We start from the raw sequence: 14,180 nt of genomic DNA, 5'->3' as shown, positions 1-14,180 counted from the left end.
CCATCCCTCCATTCTCCTCTGTCCTATAAAATTAAAACAAAGGTTTACCTTGTTAAATAACAGCAGTTGTGAAACCGATCAGAGCCTTGTAAACAGAAACAGCAACAGAGGCACTAGAACTCTGCAAGCTGAGGAGGACAACACTGCAACAGTTTACAGTTGTATCACATTTGGAAATTGATCTTTCGGTCAAAGACTAGAAAATAATTATTATTTTTACAGGAAAGCTTAAGGCCAGAATATACACTAAGGAACTGCTGTAGAGGAGCCACTATGATCTGCTATGTTAAATATGTTCAAATACTTATATATATTTTTTTACAACATAGGTATTTATTCCAATTTACATCATTGCCTGTGCAGATCTTATGTGGTCATGTCACACAGTAGAGAGCTAAAATATGGATAATCTAGATATACATAGCTAACTGTTTATGAGAAAAATTACTCTGCATGCTTATTTAGGCAGTATTTATTATTTATATTGTGATTGTCCTGAAGGCCTCAACAAGTTTGAAGCCCCATTGTGGCACTGTACGCACACAGTAAATGATAGTCCCTACTCAAAAAGCTTACAGCTTTCAAACATTAATAACTTTTTTGTATCTAAATTCACTTCACAGGCTAACAAGAAACATTCTGCTGTCTGCTTAGTGCTGAGATTTGACAAACAAAATAAGTGGTGGGTTGTTTTTTTTAATCCTCTCCAGTCCCAGACAACATCGTTTTAAAGTTACTGGCAGATCGTCTCAACAGATTAGACTGCATGACTGATGGTTGGGTGCTACATGGTTTCCCAAAAGATTTAGATCAGGCAGAACAGATGGAAAGAGCAGGAATTATTCCGAACAGGTAAGACTTTAAAAAAATGTTTTAAATAACAATATGTATTTTTGTTTATTTGTTATTCTTACCTACTTTAATCAAATATGAGAGATAAAAAAAGTCTGATTCTCATAGAAGCATTTGATTCCTTTTATCTGTTTTTTCTTGGCTTATTGAAGAGTCCATTTTTGTATGGGTAAATGCTCCTTCTTTAGGTGAGCCACTTTTTTGATTGAGCCAGGGGTCTAAGGGAAGGATTTTCAAAAGAACTCGGGTCCCACTGAAGTCAATAGGAGTTTTACCATTGATTTCAGTGGGAACAGAGTTAGGCCAATGATGAGGGCTTCAGAAAATCCCACCCTGCAAGTTTAGAGAAGATACTTATACTAGGTGCGTCATTATTACTTTGGGAATTTTAAACCAGAGTCTGGCTATTATGCCGGTTATAACAGACTCTAGGGCTTTGTACAGGAATGAGGGCTCCCCTTCTGAGTCATCCCAATGACAAGTGCTTGAGCCCTTCATGAAGATGCAGGATAACTACTATGGAATCATAGTGACAGATGAATGTTGTTAAATCCAGCCAGAGATATAAAAAGGGTTTGGAGCTTCTCTGTTAGAGAGAGAGAGAGAGAGAGGCTAGAACAGAGATGTCCTACAGGGAAACCCTAGGGACAGCCAAACTTGGGGAGCAAGCTGAGGTTGAGATCTGTTTTGTGATGGTTTATCATTAAAGCCAAACCACAAGAAGGGGTTACATTTGGACTATATGCAGTGCGTATATTTTGTTAGAGCTGGGTGTAAATTATAGCTGCTTACATCTGTGTAAGTGTGATCTCCTAGAATTATATTAGTATGGCTGGGACCTCACTATGAGATCAGTGTCTTTTTGTTTTATGTGGAATAATGAAAGACAATGTGATGTCTGTATTTGATTTTAGCTTATTAAAATAATGTTCAGGAACATGGCATAAGGGACATGAGTTCTTGGGGCAGAAACTACTCAAACATCATAAGAGAACTGTTATAACCTCTTGAGAAAATAATATATGGCACTCTCTGGGCCTGGTCCACAGAGGATGGGAGTCTGTTACAGCTCTCAGCTAGAGTTCCTGGCTATTCAGTTCGAGCTGTTAATATTCCTGCTTTCACCTCAGGAGGTCCATGGTTCCAGTACTTTGGTATTGACCAAGATGGTGGCCATCACAAAAGCACGTTAGACATTCTTAGCTCCTATACTTCCAGAGCTAACCTTGAAAAAGGAAATTCACATGCAAAAAAATGTTTAACACAACACTAAACTGGCAAAATCTCTCCTTCCCCCCAGCTGTTTTTCCATATGGCTGCTATCCAAGACTACAGTGGAAGGAGGTGAAAGGGTAGGATTGAATTGGGAGAGGAGGTATTGTGGATGTGGCAGGGAAAGAGAAGGGAGTGTGTTGTTTTCGTATAAAGTCTTTGGTATAGAAACATTATTGAAAACAGATATTTTTAAAGAGAAACCAGTTTCCTGATGACTTGAGATAAAGAGGAGAGGATGCTTAAACCTGTGTTAGATTAGTTTAAAAAATAGCATTTCCTGGAAGGTGCATTCATAAACAAAAACAATTAAGGGACTGAGTCTGTATACATGACCATAAGTAAGGCTACAATTTAGTCATGAGTATTTTTAGTAAAAGTCATGGACAGGTCATGGGCAATAAACAAAAATTCATGGGCCGTAACCTGCCCATGGCTTGTACTATATATCCCTGACTAAATCTTAGCTGGTGGGTGGTGGTACTGCTCTTGGAGGCCGGGTGGGGAAAGGGTCTCCATTTTGGGGGGGGCCAGGGCGGCCGCTGCTTGGGGGGTGAGGGGCTTGGTGACCAGTGTCACCAACTGCTGGGGGCCACCGAGCCACAGCTGCTACGTCTGACCCCGGGGCAGCCCACCTGCCACTGCTCCCGTTGCCCTCAGGACCACTACTCAGGCCAACCACTACCTTGGGGCCAATTGCACAAGCCACTGCTTGGGCGGTCCCCAGGGCCGGCTGCCTGGGGCCGCCCCCTGACGCTGCTCCAGCCACCCCCCCTCCGACCGCTGCCCCGGGGCCACTCCAGCAGCACCTGGCTGCAGAGCCATTCAAGCAGCAGTTGGTGTGGCTGTCCCCGGGGCTGCCTGGGCCAGCTGCTTGGGCAGCCCTGGAGTCAGTCACACCTGCTGCAGAAGTCACGGAGGTAGCGGAAAGTCACAGAATCCATGACTTCCGCGATCTCCATGACAGACACAGAGCCCTACTTATAAGTAGATGTATGCATGTGAATATTCCCATTTAATTCACTGTGCATGTTTGTGGAATCAGGGCCTAATAATGCACATAATAGTGACTGGTGTATAAAAGCTTAGGTATGAAAATTCCAGTCTGATCCATGCACTCAACTCCCATCGGCTTTAATAGAAGCTGCATGTATGTATTTCATTACAGACTTTGGCCTTTTACTGTTTTACACAGGGGTTGAAGTAAGGGACAAAAACAGATATCATGCTAACCTGATTGATTTTGGAGTTCATTTTTTTCCATGAAACTGAAGTCCCAGGTATATACAGAAAGAAAGAGAGATTATAAACAAAGGACATATAGTAGCATGGGATAGCAGGGCTATAATTTAGTTTCTCTTGTGATGCTAGTTATAAAACACTATCTGCAGTGGTGGTGTTTTTGACATCAGTAGAAAATCCGGATAGAATTATAGCCTTGAAATCAATCTGGGAATAGAATGCAGAAATCTATAAATCAGACAGAAAACAACCTACAAAGTCTCATTTTAGGAGGGCTCTGTAGAAGAAATTAAATTAAAATAAATTTACATATATATCAAGTTTATTATTAAAATCTAGTCACATCAGTAAACAAAATTATTTGTGAGAGGGTACGTTACTCTGTGTTTTGAACTCAAAGTAGACCTCTTTGGCTGATCAGAAAACAGAGTTATTGTCTGGTTGTCAAGTCGTAAATCTGTTCCTTAGAGCTAATAAATGGTTAGTGTTCAAATACTATGTTTTATCAGACTCCCACCGCATAAACCTACTGCACATAATACTAAATTATACACCATTGAGCGGGATCAGTCTCCTGACTCCTCCATCTTATGGAAAGAGAAACAAACCTAGTAATTGATGGAAAAAAAGAAAGAAAATAAAGTTATTTGAAAACAAACAAAATGGGCTATAAAGTTTGTTAAAATGTAATAATAAAAAAAGTGCATACAGCATCCACCACTGCATAGACTCATAGACTCTAGGACTGGAAGGGACCTCGAGAGGTCATCGAGTCCAGTCCCCTGCCCTCATGGCAGGACCAAATACTGTCTAGACCATCCCTAATAGACATTTATCTAACCTACTCTTAAATATCTCCAGAGATGGAGATTCCACAACTTCCCTAGGCAATCTATTCCAGTGTTTAACTACCCTGACAGTTAGGAACTTTTTCCTAATGTCCAACCTATATCTCCCTTGCTGCAGTTTAAGCCCATTGCTTCTTGTTCTATCATTGGAGGCTAAGGTGAATAAGTTTCCTCCCTCCTCCTGATGACACCCTTTTAGATACCTGAAAACTGCTATCATGTCCCCTCTCAGTCTTCTCTTTTCCAAACTAAACAAACCCAATTCCTTCAGTCTTCCTTCATAGGTCATGTTCTCAAGACCTTTAATCATTCTTGTTGCTCTTCTCTGGACCCTCTCCAATTTCTCCACATCTTTCTTGAAATGCAGTGCCCAGAACTGGACACAATACTCCAGTTGAGGCCTAACCAGTGCAGAGTAAAGCGGAAGAATGACTTCTCGTGTCTTGTTTACAACACACCTGTTAATGCATCCCAGAATCATGTTTGCTTTTTTTGCAACAGTATCACACTGTTGACTCATATTAAGCTTGTGGTCTACTATGAACCCTAGATCTCTCTCTGCCATACTCCTTCCTAGACAGTCTCTTCCCATTCTGTATGTGTGAAACTGATTGGTCCTTCCTAGGTGGAGCACTTTGCATTTATCTTTATTGAACTTCATCCTGTTTACCTCAGACCATTTCTCCAATTTGTCCAGAAGAACTGCCCTAGAACAAGGAGGAAAATAATTCATTTTCACATTGCAAATCTAAGGTATTAGATTTAAAAAAAAAAATTAGTATTTACCATAGAGCAAGACTAGCCTGCAGACTGGTGCAGGGAAACCTGTATTCTGTCAGACAGATATGTCCTCCTGTAGCACCAGTCTTTCTGTACTCTGAGAACACATGCATTGCCTTCTACATTCCTCCTTATGATGCAGTTATAGCTTAAGTGGACAGGAGCCTAATCGTGTTGAACTGTGGCAGCCTTTAGGGCAAATAAGAAGCTGAATCTATTAGTGGTGTCTCAGCCTCCTAGTAAAGGAGGACTGTTAACCCCTGAGAGTCTGCAGTAAATGAGAGTCCAGATATAGTTACAAGTTAGCATCAGATGCTCAGGACTGCTGGTGTTAAGGGTTCAATGTAGTCCTTTATCAAAGCAGGTGCAAATGTCAGTTCTAGCTGTTGTTCTTGTTCTTTTATTACTCACGCTAAAATAGAAAGTAGATTGTACAACTCTGGATGTTTCTAAGATACAGTAAAACCTCTATGAACTAGGTCTTGGGGGGCAAATTGTTCTCCAAACAATCTAGAGAAAACCACAGGCCAAATGAAAATATCAAGTTTGGATTTTCTACAAAAGTACACATTGAGTAAAACAGAGCTACAGCTCTTTGCCAAACTTACAGCTGAAATAAAGTTCACCAGCAACAATGTAGGCTATTACTATTATATATCTCCTGTTATTAACTTCAGCTCCCAACTGGTGCACAGCTTGTCTCAGTCAATTCTAAATATAATGACAGTGATCATAGTCACATCAACTGAGTGTATGACAGCACATTTGTCTACAAACTGACTGCATTTGTCTGTGCTTGCTAAGGAATAGAACTTCCCATTTCACTGAAGATGCACTGAAAAATTGAATTGCGTCATGAATATCATATATTGATTCAGTGTATATGGACTCAAAAAAAGTAGGATAAGACCCTTTAGCTCAAGACCCAATAAGCCTGTATTATATGCCTGTTATCAATGCCTTTTCCCCCACCCTTCAAAACTGGTAAAACAACCCCTCTTTTTGTTACCTTATTGTTATTGATCATACTGTAAATATTGAGGTGGTAAGTCAAAACCCCTGTATTCTACCATTCATAACTTTCCTAATAATTTATTTTTAGACTATATCTTTCCATGCATGGACTTAATCCAAAAATGTCTGTTTTTATTTATTTAAGCTCAAGTATAATCCATAATCCATTTGATTTATCTGAGCAAGAGGAAACAAATTTTCTGCATTAAATGCCATACTATTTTTATGCTAAAACATGATTCCTGCTACAGGTCCTATTGGCATGTTAGCATCCTTCATTAAAGATATGGCTTCCCTTTCATTTCTGCTGTGGGCTCTGTGGGAAGCATGCAGGCCAAGCCAGGTGTAGGGATGCTCTAAATCATGCATCTCCTGGCCATGCACAGCTCCCTAGTCTGGGCTGCTCACTTTTTGTGAGCTCTAGCTCTTTGTAAGTCCCTGAGAGAAAGGAAGTTGTGACCACCTTGTGCCACTGCAGCCTCCCTCTGGTGGACTTTATACCACTGGTGATCCTGTGGTCTGGTTTATGTTGGCCGTTTGTTAAAGTGGCTAAGAATGTGTGTGCCTTGATACAGTCTCTCTCTCTCTCTCTCTAATGCTTCCACCACCATGATCAAGTGTTGGGAGGTCCCAGTGCAAAGTTGGTGACTCATATATTTTGGCAGTCCAAAAGCCACCAACCTAGAACACATGATAAAATCTGGAGGAAGAGAGTGGAATAGCATCAGATATGTTGGAACGCACGTATGTCACATAGCCATGTTGAACATCCGAGAAATGTGAAATGATGTCAAAGCCATCAATACATAACGTTCTGCTACACTGATAGCTGATAAATTACCTTTATGGTCACTTATGCTACCACAGGATATGATGGTGGAATCTGCTTGGCATAACAAGTGGTCTGCGACGACAGTCATTAATCACTGTCTTGTCACCAACCCAACCATCTGTCCACCAGGTTTTGACCTGTCAAGGCACCTGTGGTTATCTCTGAACCAGTTTCAAACAGGACACGGCAATTGTTTGGCTAATCTTTTCTAATGGGGTTTCTTTAATGACCCGTGGTGTAGATGCGGTCAACTTAAGACTATGATGCATATCCTTGATGGGTGCCAGCTGACTTACTTTGACAGTAGGCTACTGGCTCTTTACCTGGCTGATGATGCTGCTGTCAAATGGCGGGGCACACTGCACATACAGAGAGAGAGAGAGATTTATATTGCTATTATATTTATCTGAATCAAAGATCAGAGCCCCATTGTACTACACAAGTAACAAAGCTGACAGTCCCAGTCCCTGCCCCAGAAAGCTCACAATGTCAGATAGGACACAACAGGCGAACAGAATAGACACAAGAATTGGGTGAGTTGGAAGGAGGAGCTAACAATAAAATGAATAGAGATTTATGATATACTTCACCAAATTCCCAGTTGTCAAATCCCCAAATTTCTTTACCAATGCAGAAAATACTTTAAAGATGACATTAGAGAATTTATTTTGGAGATCATATTGCTTCTTGATCAGATTTCAAAAGGATGTGGCTGTGTCTCCAGTTATGTCACTTTTATCTAATATTTTTAAACTTCTTTTTCATCTGATTAATAATAGCCTGTATGCCAATAACTTAGAACAAGGATAATGTTGTACTTATTTCCTAAAAAAGAATCTGGGAATATATTAAGAACAAAAGAAAAAAAATAGAATGCAAAACAGATTTTTTTTTTAATCATTTGGTCTTTACATGGAGCTTTCATATTTCTGCAGCTGATCCCAATGTGGATTAGGGATAATAAACAGCCTATTAATGGAGGCCTGAACTAGGAAATGGAGTTTGAATCAGCAGCAAAATTCAATGGCTGGCGAAGGTTAATAACTCCATTACTACCAGCTCTATTTTTTAGCCGTTTGAAGAGCTAGGTGTTAGCCTTATCTTACTCCTCGTTAATTGAGCTAATAGAATCCCTGTGACCCTACCATGCTGCCATTATCTGAGAGTTTACCAGACATGGACTAGAATACTTATCACTGAATATGTATTCCACAGATGCATTTTCTTTATCAGAAGAAATATTTTTGTTAAAGATCAGAACTTCAAATTCTTTTTTTCTCAACATTTCCTGGCTACCCTCTGTAGCTGTCATAGATATGGAAATGAAAGTAAATGACTTAATATCTTGCTTTGTTAATGAGGAAAAATGTAAGTCCCCAAATAGTTGTATCGAGAATCCATAAAATGACCCAATTATTCTGGCATGGAAAGTGTTACAAGGGTATTTTTAAAAACAGGGGTCTAATTTAAATGCTGGATTATATGTGTTTACAATAGGCATGCTTTTTAACTGATGATATACAAAAATCTTTGATGAATGATGGAGAGGTCAATGTTATAATTTCTCTTCCGATTTGCTCCTCATTTTCACAAGAAAAACACAGAAAAAAAATAAAAAGTTTGGTGATCAAGACATTTAAACTAATATAATAATCTTCACCAACATCAGGAATACAGAGAGAGCAATTGTGAACAGGCACCTTTCCCAAACAACTTTTATAAACACAGTCCACATAGCATACAAAGTCCAAACAGATCACTTTACTGGGCTTTGGCTTTATCTGTGAAAAAACAACAATAAGAATGATAAAGATTAGCACAACCCTTTCCCCCAAGTTTGGCTGCTTCCAGGGTTCCTTATTCAGCCCACTCTCTAGATCCTCTTTTCCTAGAAATCTGCTTCCTCTTCCTTTATATCTGTATTAGAGATTGGGGCATCTGTCTCACTGAGTCAGCAGACCCCACATAATTCTTTCTCAGCAAGATCAACAGCTGCTAACTGTGTGTGATATTTCAAGCAAACACTGCCAGCCTGTTACATATATGTGTAACATATTTATATATTGCTGTATACGTTGCTGTCACATTCACGGATTCCTTTAGATAAAAAGACCACTTGCATTCACAGAGGCAGCTCAGTTGGATACTTTTTGGCACCAACTAATCCCCTATATAGGGCCCTACCAAATTCACAGTGGATTGTGGTCAATTTCATGGTCATAGGATTTTTAAAATCATAAATTGCATGATTTCAGATATTTAACTATGAAATTTCACAGTGTTGTAACTATAGGGGTCCTGACCCAAAAGGGAGTAGTGGGGTGCCATAAGGTTATTGTAGAGGGGTCATGGTACTGCCAACCTTACTTCTGCACTGCTGCTGGTGGCAGCACTGCCTTCAGAGCTGGGTAGCTAGAGAGCGGCAGCTGCTGGCTGGGAGCCCAGCTCTGAAGGCAGCGCCACCAGCAGCAGCAGCGCAGAAGGAAGGATGGCCTGGGATGGTTCTGCTACCCTTACTTCTGTGCTGCTGCCGGCAGAGCTGGGCCCTTGGCCAGCAGCCACCATTCTCTGGCCACCCATTGCCACCCTTACTTCTGCACTGCTGCTGGTGGTGCTGCCTTCAGAATTGGATGCGTGGCCAGCAGCTGCTGCTTTCTGGCCATCTGGGTCTGAAGGCAATGCAGAAGTAAGGGTGGCAATACCATGACCCCCCTACAATAACCTTTCAACCCCCCATCCACCCTCTTTTGGGTCAGGACCCTCCAGTTTGAGAAACGCTGGTTTTCCATGTGGAAACTGTATAGTATACGGTAAAAGTACACAGAAGATCAGATTTTATGGTCCGTGACATGTTTTTCACAGCTGTGAATTTGGTAGGGCTCTGCCTGTATTTAGTGAGGAGAACTGCACCCAAACCCCTTAACTGGCAGAAGCCGCTCCTTGCCCAGAGAGGTGTGGATTTCTGTGGCCTGGCTAGCAGAGGGGAATCTATTTTTTCTACTCTTTGTCTCACCCTGGCTTCCTGCAGACTTGGCCACCTTAGCAGGAGACAAGAAGTGTGTGGCAAGAGTGATGCCTCACACTCCCAGTAGCAATGAGGAACACTGTCATAAAGTCATGGAATTTAAGGCCTGAAAGCATCACCATATTATCTAGTCTGACTGTGTATCACAGGCTACCAGTACCACTCAGCACCTGCACATTAGACTAAGGTATTGCAGTCCTCAGGAGACTGTTATTTTGGGTCACAGGGAGAGAATAAGAGGGACCTATTTACACCAATGTCTGAGGCCCCTGCAATAGCAGGGAAATATTAAATGAGATATACTCAGATGATCCTGGCAAGTGACCTGCATCTCATGCTGTAGAGGAAAGCGAAAATCCTACCAAGTCACTGCCAATCTTATATGGGGCAAAATTACTTCCTGAGCCCACATATGGCAATCTGCTAGACCCTCAGCATGTGAGCAAGCACCAGGGAGCCAAGCACTGGGGAGAGAGAGAATGCTCGGTGCCACCTCAGCCCACCAGCCCACCTCATTCAGGGTCCGAGGGATCTTTATTACAACAGAGATGCATGTACTTAAATGAGATGATGATGCCTTCTCTGCACCTCTAAACCTGACAACCCCCCCTTGCTTTTGACCTTTCCTTCCTTCCTGTTTCCCCATCCACCGCCAAGGATCATCCTTTTTCACCAGAGAACATTTGTAATGGTCTCCCATCCTCCACAGCAATTCCTCCTAAGAAAAAACAACAGACAAAGAGAGAGAAAGGTGGCAAGGGTAGGAAACCAGTCAGAAAGATAATGCCTTCATCCTCATAGGAAGGGAAAGTCTCCTCCTCCTCTTTTGTTCCTCTGGAGACTGCGAGACTCTTTGACTCAGGTGACTTGGACAAACTGATTTTGAAGATTGCTAAAATGCTGCAGATTGAGGAGACATACAGCAAGTCACTTGATGCTCCCCAGAGAGACCCCCCCTCTAAATGAAAAAGCATAAGGGAAAACAATCGGTTCTAATTCTTGAATCTTTAAAAGATAATGTAGATTCTAAATGGTTCTCAAGGAAGAAGAGACCTGCTAGCAAACTTTTCTGAAACTTTATGAAGTCACAAAGGATAAAAGGATTAAATTTTGTTCTATTGCTAAAGTAGATTCTATCACCTCTACCCTTGGTAGAATAACACTAATCCCAGTTGAAGCTATTTCTCCCAAGGGAACTAGTGGATAAAAAAAAATCTGAGCATTCCCCCCAAAAGAGATTGATGCCTTTCTGCAGCTCTTGATACAGCCACTGTATGACCTGTCATAACAGTGCTGGCGCCCACCTCTTGCAGGTGCCTGCTCTCTGGCCGACATGTGCCTGCAATCACTCAGTCTTGAATAGGGTGGCACCCCCCTCTCGCAAGCGCCCCTCCCAGAGGCCGACAGTTCTTTGGCGGGTCTTCAGTGACTCAACCCTCTGGCTGAGTCACACACGCTGTCCCCACTTCTGGGGTATGCAGTCAATAGTTCTTGTTCATGGCCCTGATATGGGGCTATAGTGCCAAGGCTTCCTCTCCAGAGGCACTGCTTTCTTTAACAGCCCACCAGGGGCCCATGTTGGTACACTCGGTTGGTGTCCTTTCAGCAGCCCTCGCCTGGGCTCAGTCTTCAACCAGACCAGCAGGGCCATCATCGTACCCTCACCTGGTCTGGCTAGGTTCTGGGCTCAGTCAGCTGCACTGACCAGTTAATGGTCGTGCTGCTCTTCTAGCTAGCCAGCCCCCCAGTCCTCCATTTTTGAGCTCTAGGCAGCGACTGACTGCTCTGTCTCTGCTGCCTGGTTCCTTTTATATGGTTCATCTGGCCCCTGATTGGTCCCTCCTGCAGCCACTCTAGGTTACCTCGAAGACTTCTCCTCTGCTCTTTGCTGGGGCGGGGGTGAGGCAGGGCCAAGAAGCCTCCATCAGGGAGCCTCCAGACCTAACCCACCTGTGCTGTCACCTTCAGGGCCTCTCTGTCTGGAGGTAAAGCCATTAATATATGTTCAATATCTAGAATCAAGCATAACAAAATCAGTAGAGAATTTCTGAATCTTCATAATGCCCTTTCACTTATGGACGATGCTGCACATGTTATCATGAGATTCACCTTTGTTCTTGGCTCTGTTCTAGTGTGGCTAGAGGGCATAGCTGACTTTGGTCATGGGAGGCAGATGCTGGTTTTGGAAACTCATCTGATACAGGCTGCCTTTGATGGTAATGGAAAAGCAATGTATTCTTATTCAGCTAGTCTAATCATTTGATTTGTACTTTTCCTCCCTTAACTATCCTTGCTTAGGTTACCAGAAAATCAGGACAGACAGAGCCAGCAAGTGTACTCCTAATAACTCCTTACCAACCCTGCAGAACTTGGTTCACCAAAGTCTCCCAGTTTGGTCCACATTAATTTTAGTCTCGGTGACTTTTTGACTCAGAATCCAACGAGATGCCAGTATCCCAAGATGTTATTTTAGGCATTGTCATTTGAAACAGTAAGTCCAGGCTGAAAATTTCAGCTAAGCTTACTTGCTACTTTTAACTAGCCAGTCTCAGTTAAGTTTGCTGTATGCCCAAAGTTGTCATGTAGCATCACTCCATTTCCTGAAATGTAGCATTGATAGAACTGACCAACTAACATAAGATGTACTGAAGTCCTCTACTGTGACAGATCTGATAATTTCTTCTTAGAAAAACTAGGCCAGCAATTTTTAAGATAAATTTTTCATCTTTAATTTCCTCATCCCTTCTAGAATTAAAAAAAAACAACTGATATTTGCTAGTCTGATTGCAGATGTTTTAGGAAGCTTTCATAAGGAAGCAACTGGAGGCAAGAATTGACTGGAACCAAAAATATTTTTTGGCAAATAATAATTGGGATGGAGAAACATCAAATGTATTATGATATAGCATTCTAATCTTCTGGGGACTGATCCTGCCAGAGACCAAATGCTCATTGACTAAGTTGATGGGAGTTTTGTCTCTGTAAGAATGGTGGGATGAAGTTCATAGTAACTGAGAAACAGTAGTAGGACAAGGAAGGCTATCCCATTAGTTTCAGCATATTGGACTGTTGACATTTTATCTTTTATCTCCAGTGTTTGTGCTAGAAAAAGTCTGGTGAATATTATTCTGGGTGAATGTGGAAAGGTCATCCTTGCTTCTGGGTGGGTTAAAACTTAGTTTATGGAAGTCTGTTACTACGTTTGCTGTCTGCCTTTGAGGGCACAAGGGCAATTACTTTTGAAGCAACTACATCAAAAATGTACATTACCTTTGAACCTCATGGCTGCCAGCTCCCAGAACTTTGGGAATAAAAACATAGGGTCAGATTCTGCCAACTGTACTCATTTTGAGTAGGACCTCGAATACTTCTTTGTAATCAATGGGACTATTCCTAGAGGAAGGCACTACTCAAATCGAGTAGTGCTGACAGAATCTGGGCCATAGTGAAATCCACCTACAGAACAGGGAATACGTGGCTTTTACTTAGGATCCTAAAATTGTCTGTTTAGAGCTGAAAATTTGGAAAGATGAATGCATCCTTCTGCAGCAAATACAATTCAGATGGGATGGTTAGAACTGTCAAGTGATACTGCATGTTGAACGGAAACTAGTTTGTTATTACTATGAGGATTAACAAGCCTAATCTACATTAAAACACCAATGGATTTACTGATGTTTGCCTTGCAACAAGATATTTGCTCAGTATTTTCTAGCAGGTAAGTGCAGGATAATTTAAGACTGAGGTCAGAAATGTAATATCGTTACAGCTGTTATTGTAGGAAAGATATCGCTGGAGCATTCTTCCCTTCTTACAGCGTCATTGGGCCTGACTCTTGACTAGTTTGCATCTCATGCAGTCACTTACACATGTAAACTGCCGCCATTCTAATTTGGTACCATTTCACACACACTTTGCATAGGTGATGCAAGATGCAAGATTGTGATATGTAAGTCTCATATTTTCTGTCCTTAAATGCATTATATTTACAAGTTCTCTATTAATGCTGTTTTTCTCTCTTAGTATGGCATAGGCTGAATTTTGAACCAGGTTTGCTTCTTTTCCATACAGACCTGCTATGAACCCAATTTTTTTCTAAAACTATTTGTTTCCGAGAAGCTTATGGGCTTCTTAAAAGCAGTGTTACACATTGTACAGATCAGCAACACTGAGATAATTAAATTACCTTTGGATTCTAATTCTTATAATATGAACTCTGATAAATATCCCACTAATGTGTGTGCTTGTAGTCTTGTTGTAGCCTTTTTGGTCCCAGGATATGAGACAGACAAGGTACATAAGATAATATCTTTTA

The 14,180-nt window shown here is 41.5% G+C and overlaps 2 protein-coding genes across 4 annotated transcripts in view; one reads left to right on the top strand and one right to left on the bottom strand.

The window, feature by feature from the left end:
• The window catches only part of AK8 (adenylate kinase 8), a 106,863-nt gene that overhangs the window by 60,797 nt on the left and 31,886 nt on the right, over positions 1-14,180 (top strand). For all 3 annotated transcript variants that reach the window (XM_030535499.1, XM_030535498.1, XM_030535500.1), the window contains one exon: positions 711-852. In XM_030535499.1, coding sequence (XP_030391359.1) covers positions 711-852 — 142 coding nt within the window. The remainder of the gene's footprint in view (positions 1-710; positions 853-14,180) is intronic.
• GTF3C4 (general transcription factor IIIC subunit 4) overlaps positions 7,159-14,180 on the bottom strand; it is a 67,001-nt gene continuing 59,979 nt past the window's right edge. Inside the window, exon 9 of the transcript XR_003996760.1 lies at positions 7,159-7,199. The gene's annotated coding sequence lies outside the window, so the exon portion shown is untranslated. The remainder of the gene's footprint in view (positions 7,200-14,180) is intronic.

The sequence above is a fragment of the Gopherus evgoodei genome, chromosome 16 (genome assembly GCF_007399415.2).
Source record: "Gopherus evgoodei ecotype Sinaloan lineage chromosome 16, rGopEvg1_v1.p, whole genome shotgun sequence".
NCBI lineage: Eukaryota > Metazoa > Chordata > Testudines > Testudinidae > Gopherus > Gopherus evgoodei.
Note: the sequence above shows the minus strand (reverse complement) of the source record. Positions and strands in the feature narration are given on the sequence as shown.